General features: G+C 40.7%; 1 protein-coding gene and 1 non-coding gene across 2 annotated transcripts; both read left to right on the top strand.

The window, feature by feature from the left end:
- Positions 1 to 2342: 2342 nt before the first annotated feature.
- Positions 2343 to 2413, top strand: AC3HAE_032643 (transfer RNA glycine (anticodon CCC)). The gene has a single exon. It is a non-coding gene; the product is annotated as a tRNA-Gly (tRNA).
- Positions 2414 to 3039: 626 nt separating this feature from the next.
- On the top strand, positions 3040 to 5622 carry fam167b (family with sequence similarity 167 member B). The gene is made up of 2 exons (XM_084482023.1): positions 3040 to 3452; positions 3953 to 5622. Exons 1-2 carry the CDS (start codon positions 3117 to 3119, stop codon positions 4214 to 4216), a joined length of 600 nt encoding a protein of 199 aa, XP_084338149.1. The 5' UTR covers positions 3040 to 3116; the 3' UTR covers positions 4217 to 5622.
- The last annotated feature ends 976 nt before the right edge of the window (positions 5623 to 6598 follow it).

Genomic DNA, 6598 nt, shown 5'->3' with positions numbered 1-6598 from the left:
TTAACATGTAATAAACTCGGAAATTCTAATCAAAACACAACCATATTTTATTGCTAACTGAGTCACTCATGTGGTGATTTAATGCATTTCATCACAATAACAAGTTGCACAGGTAACCTTCAACTCAGACATAACCTACATATAAACTTAGGTAGCGGGAATAAGCCTAATGCAGAACTGCAATATCTATTACATCTACCGTCAGCATCAACGACAAGCAAAAAACCTTCTTATTCACAGTTTGCGTTACACAGAAGATGCCTTCATCTTCTCATTCATGGTGATTAATTCCATTGGCCTGTTTATCAATCTCCAGAGGCTCACTGAAAAATACATTAAAGCATTAATTAATTACATTAATTAAGTGTGCCAGTGTGTCAGATTAAAATAAACTAATAAAAATAGTTGTGTCATAGACATGACATATAGACATAGACTCATTAATGGTGTCATAGACATGGCAAATGAACTTCTCAGCAGACTTCATTGTTGCTTCACTCGGTTCACCCCTGCCGAGTCCATCCAGGAGAGCTGGCTGCTCCAAGAAGGTCTGCCATGACGTCTTCTTGCTGTGACCCGCAAAGTAGAGAGTCACACACTTTGTGTATGGGAAGATTCTTTGGCTTCTTATGCGTTCCCATGCTCATCCACAACTGCTTGCACTTCATTTGATCAAAATGCGCAATTAATAACAGAGATACATCTGTGTCTTGACTTGAGACAACAATGAATTCTGCATCAGAATGCACACAGTGCAGGACCATTTGAGTGTCTGCTTCCTCATGGTAACCCTGAAGAGCAGTGATGTCTACATCTGAACGTGAGCATTTCACTGTGTTCTCCTTTTTAAAACCACCCGCTGCAATGATGATCTTGTCATTTGGAGAATAAGCCAATAACTCATCTGACAGAAATCGTGCAAGGTCTGCCTTATTCTCGTCAAGAGCAAGAAAGTTAGACCAGTTCTTTGGCAGTGGCACAGAACCATCTTCAATGGATCGTTGAATGGGTGTAAACCCTCTAGTGCGTTTCTTCCTTGTTGTATTTTTAATAGAGGGTTCCCTGTATTATAATATTAATAATAATAATGAATTTTATTTAAAGCACCTTTCATGTCACCCAAGGACACTGTACATTAATAATTAAAAATAGCATTAAACATCAAACAGGGACAATATAAACAGATACTGAACACTTAGTTGATATAGTTAGTATCTGTCAAATGTTACATAAATTCTGTGAAAGTTTTTGCCAATTGCAAGCACCCATCTCACAAACTTTCCTGCATACTCCTGAAATGTGCTGCAGTCAGATGGGTGTCCTAAAGACATAACTAGAGCTTGACCATCTATTACAAGGGTCGAATAAGCAATTTTTGGAGTGATCACTACTGGACATTCCACAATGCTAGACAGCACCTGAGTGAGGATAGACTTATTTCCACTTCGTAAATAACCATTCCTTAAGCTACAGGGACATTAATCAGTTCATAGCTGAGGATTTGTCCTAGGTCCACTTTCCTTCCAGCATCATACACAGTAATGATGCACCAGGATGTTTCTTTCAGCTTTGACTTTGATTGCTGCCTTATCACCTCCTTTCTATCCTGCTTTATGGAGAGAGGAAATGTGAGGGCTTTATTTTTGGGAAAAGTATCTCTGAGCTTCTTCTGCTTGCCATCTTTCCTTGGTAGCATGAGCCTCTCTTTCTTTTTCCTCTCTATTTATTCTGGCCATGATTAAATGCATTAAGTAGAGAGTATTGTATTTCTTGTGTTGCAAGGTCTTTGGTCTCAATGTTCTGCAACTTATATGGTATTGCTCCCTTCTTGCCATCAGCACACTCTTCCATTTTACTGCATGGCTGGAATTTGAATGATAAGAAAGAGCACCAGCAAGATGTTTTATAACTGAGCAAGCACAGTCACCTTTTCAATAAAAAAATACAGTGTAAATCGTCTGTAAAGACTGAAAACTCTTGATAATAGTTAGTCACAGAGGACTTCCTACAGAAAAATGAGCAGTCACCTAATATTCTATCAATTGTCATGCCGAATTTGAGCTATTATTTCAATACATATTTGAATTTATATTTGAATTTATTATTTAAATTCATATTTTGCGATTCCTATGATATGCTAATTAGCTATCTTAAAACTCAAAATTTAGCTTGGTAAACAAAATATTTGAATTCAGCACCCACAAATTGTGTATAATAGACCCTTTACCGACTTTTCCTCAAATTTGCCTGAACGTTTGTTAGCTATCTGCTAGCCCTCAATAGCCCCCCAATAAATGCAACCATGCGGACTGTTTCTGAAACATTACTCTGGCTACCTGGCCGCGCCGCTGGTGTAGTGGTATCATGCAAGATTCCCATTCTTGCGACCCGGGTTCGATTCCCGGGCGGCGCACGGTGTTTTGATTATGGATGAAATACGCATCAATATTGATCCATAGTGGTCGAATTAAGCAGTCTTTGAGATTTATAGACATTAGTTATAACACAATAGAAGCAACCATCCGGACTTCTTTGTTAAAGGCATTTCAATAATTATAGATAGTAGCGACATTGCTGCTATTTCAAGAAACCATCAGTAGATGGCAGCGCTATCTCAAAATCAGAGTAGACCTACAGGTTTTATGACCAAAGTAGAGCCAGTAGCCTATTTGTTACATTATATTTTTGCGCCTTATAAAAAAATATATATTACAGAAATAAATCAACGGAACAATAGTTATTAAACATTTTCCTCTGAGACGCGACAAATTGATCAATTGAATACAATTCTAATAATGATTGCAAATGCAATTGGTTTATTGCAGCTATAACTGTATCGAGTATTAGCAAGTTAATAGTAAGTTAGTAGCCTAATTTAAACTTAGTTAAGCAGTCCACACTGCAGTGTTAACTTCGTAACAGCCGATATGAGCAGCTTAGCTCGGGAAGGGAATATGGGCGGTCACTGGTCCTTTATCCTCTATAAAGGAGCTCAAGAAACCTGGCTCTCAACATATCCATGTTGCTATCCCAGTGCAAGCCAACGTCGTTACGAGGACATAATCAAAGCTTCGCTCTTGCTGCTGCTGATAGAAGCCGCATTGAACGTTTCATCAATGGAGTTTAAAGAGTTGGGAGGAGACGACAGCTCCGAGGGAGACACAGAAGACTTGGACAGTGTCAAAGCGCTTACAGAAAAGCTGAAATTGCAAACTCGCAGACCATCTTACTTTGAATGGCAGGAAAGCTTACAAAGCGGCCCGTGGAAGGAAGGCTCAAATTGGGCAAAAGAAAGGTCCGAAGAAAGTGAAGAAGGAAGTCCAGATGTGGTCGCACTGGACGACGTTAATATCCCTGTAATTTTGAGCCGTGGGAATTCCGACTTAGTGGTCAGGAATATTTGTGGTTTTGAAACTATCGATGATGCCTTGGAATTCATTAGGAAGGAGCTGGTAAGTTACCAAATGGGCAAACGTGTCTTATAGCCACACATTTTTCCAATGCCAAACGAATACCGTCGTATAGTCTACCAATGCAAATAATAATAATAATAATAATAATAATAATAATAATAATAATAATAATAATAATAATAATAACAATCCTGTTTTTGGTCGTCCTGTAGACAAACAAGTCATGACTGTCAAGATGTTATCTTCACATGGCATTACTCATGGCAAATAATAGCACCATAACAACGAATTAGCCACCCATAGAATAGAAAACAAATTGCAAAACAAACAGTTGATAACGAAGCCTTAGTACTTGGAGTAACCTCCATCCGTCATCATTTAAATCAGCTTTTCTTGATCATGTTCATGATGATACTAATGATGATGCTGCGGCTGCTAATGATGATGATGTCGAGGATGATGAAAATGACGATGACGACCACCACCACGGCGATTCCCCCATGTCTCATCATGTCCCATGTCCTCCTCATTCTCCATAGAGGGAGATGCAGGTGCAGGACAACCGCCTGGCCCGGCAGCTCATCCGCCTCCGCACGGAGATCCACCGGCTGAAGGTGGAGCAGGTGTGCCACCGCCACAAGGAGATGCTGGACAAGGCCACGTACGAGCTGGAGGAGTGTGGCGAGGAGTCCGACCTTCTCTGCGACATCCCCATGAAGGCCGCCTTCGCCCTCTCCACCCCGCTCAAGCACCTGGGACTGACCAAGATGAACATCAACTCACGGCGCTTCTCGCTGTGCTAAGGTTTCACCACCATCACCAACACCACCGTTTGGCCTCCATAGATCTCCATTTTTTGAAGGGATCCTCTGCCCTGTAGGAACATGGGCTGCTTTTGGTGGACATGGTTGTATTCCACTGTGTCGGTGTGTCATGGGGAGATTGGAAGAACAGGTGGAATTCAAAAGGTGTGTGCTTGGACATGCTTGTAGGCAAAGCCTTTAGGTAGCTAGACACACACCCTTAGACAAGGCTTGTAATGGAACTGTATGCACTGATTGTGTTCAGTACAATGAGATTAAATTTTGAAAGCAGTTAGCCATGATGAAATGATAACGTTTAGACTTTAGAGCATAGAAGTACATTTTACATTTAAATGACAAAACAGCAAAAAGTTTATTTATAAAAAAAAACTTTTACATGTTCACCCAGGCATGTATTTTCCTCCCACTCCAGCACGTTGACCAATGCTCTCAGGGTAACTTCATGGCTGCATCACGGATGTGTTGTTATTTTGTCTAACCAGTAAGATAAGGCGAAAACGCCACCGTATACCAGGCCTTATCGAGGCCAAACCGTCCACAGATACCGTCCATCTTTTTAAACTCTTTAATCTTGAGAATCTGTGAGTTTGGGATCATTTCCAAACAGGATGCTAGGGATCACGCTCCATGGTTCTCACACCTCCTCTCCTCGGACCAAAAATAACAGCCATCCATAGGGTCACCGTAGCGATATGGCCCCACGAAAGGTCGTGCCCTATGGGTTAGATTTCCATGACGCCGTCCAGATGTTGATGCGAGCCCAGATCTCACACACATTGCAGTGTCGTAAAGGGTGGCCTTTCATACAAAAAGCCTTGATACATGTTATTTTTATCCTCTCAAAAGATGGATCATTGATAGATGTATAGATGTAGATATAATTATTTGTTGAAAAATATTAGAGGAGGGTTATGGTTTGTGGAGTTAGACGCCAAAATAGAATCATTCGTCAACGTAAAATAAAAAGACCATTTCAAGAGCGCTAGGAAATTGTTCTATTTCTTAGTGGCTCCTCTCTAGACCTTTGAGCTCAAACACTGTTGACATGTCGTGACTACAGTGAGTGCTCGTGTCCTCCAACTCTCTTCAAAACAGACAATGTACTGCAAATGCTGCTGCGCATGTAGGCTTGCATCTCAGCCAGGAAAGGAAATCAAAGAGGTTTAACCCCTTTTGGACCGAAACTGAACTTAATTAATTAAACTCAAAACCTTTAAACCATTAAAACAGCCGTAACACTGTTAAGTGAGTGTATTTGTATTTGCATTTTCATGTTCTTTTTTTCTGTACTATTTTCAAACTCCACTAGTATGGGCCAAATGCACGCTTAATTTTTTTGTATTAACTGAAAATGTAGACATAAACTGCTTATTATTAAAAACTTGAAAATAATACAGGCCTTTGGTCTCTGTTATGATCTGGGTTAACCGGCTTGATTTTACTCTATGGAATTCACCCTAGATACTATTTGTTAAGATCTATAGTCCTGTAGTCACAGTCCACAATGGTGTCCCCTTTCCTTTTAGCAGACATTATCCCCTGGTACTGTGGTACTGATACAGTGCCAAAAACATGCTATCGCTCACAAATAGCCAAACTACAAAGTAATATGCTGTTTTAGCATGCAACTGGAGCAGTAATCAGATCTAAACAGAAGACGATGTGACGTGTGTGCTCACGTGGCCTGGAGGACGCTGTGTATGAACGGTGTCGTATGAGGAGGGGATATGGAGTACTAGTAGAGTTCCTCCTCAAGGCTGCATTTCAACGGGCTGTCTTCCAATGCGTTTCTCATGTGACCCCCCCTGTGTTTCTCATGTGCAGCTCTGCCCTGCAGAAATAGAGACGTTGTGTAAGGTTCCCTCAGTGTGAGAATGTATAGCTGGCCCAATCTCAGTTTACAAGGTGAGATGGATTAATTATGAATAAAATCAACGAGTCATTTCCAGTTCAAATCTGATTTCATAGACATTTCATACATTTCTGGTGTGAATTTGAACCCTCACAAATAGCTACCGTATGGACAAGCAAATACATTATCTATATCACTATCCATTTCGCAAAAAAACTCACGTTGCGCCCTATATATTTGCATTATGTATGATCCCCTGACAGAAACATGTCATTCATGCTCAGTGCGCATCAATCCGCATTGACAACACTGAACTGGTTGTCCTGACCTGAAAGCAGTCAGCACCTGCAATACGAGACAAACCGTGGAGGAGTTGGAAAGCGTTTTATGTTAAGATGTCAGACTGTATGTGAAGGGGAATTGGATTTCCAACCGCCAGTTAAATTGGTGACATTTGTAGAATGAAGGAAAAAGGGGAGACCCTTTTTGAGGGTGTGACGTTTTTTGTG

Source organism: Micromesistius poutassou (assembly GCF_964030765.1).
Source record: "Micromesistius poutassou genome assembly, chromosome: 17".
Classification (NCBI taxonomy): Eukaryota; Metazoa; Chordata; class Actinopteri; order Gadiformes; family Gadidae; genus Micromesistius; species Micromesistius poutassou.
The sequence above is the reverse complement of the archived record's forward strand: the minus strand, read 5'-3'. Positions and strand labels throughout refer to the sequence as shown.

Bases quoted from the DNA above. Each gene is read 5' to 3' on its own strand.
- fam167b (XM_084482023.1), top strand. From the start codon at position 3,117: ATGGAGTTTAAAGAGTTGGGAGGAGACGACAGCTCCGAGGGAGACACA. The intron at 3,453-3,952 runs GTAAGTTACCAA...CATTCTCCATAG, and splicing joins AATTCATTAGGAAGGAGCTG to AGGGAGATGCAGGTGCAGGA.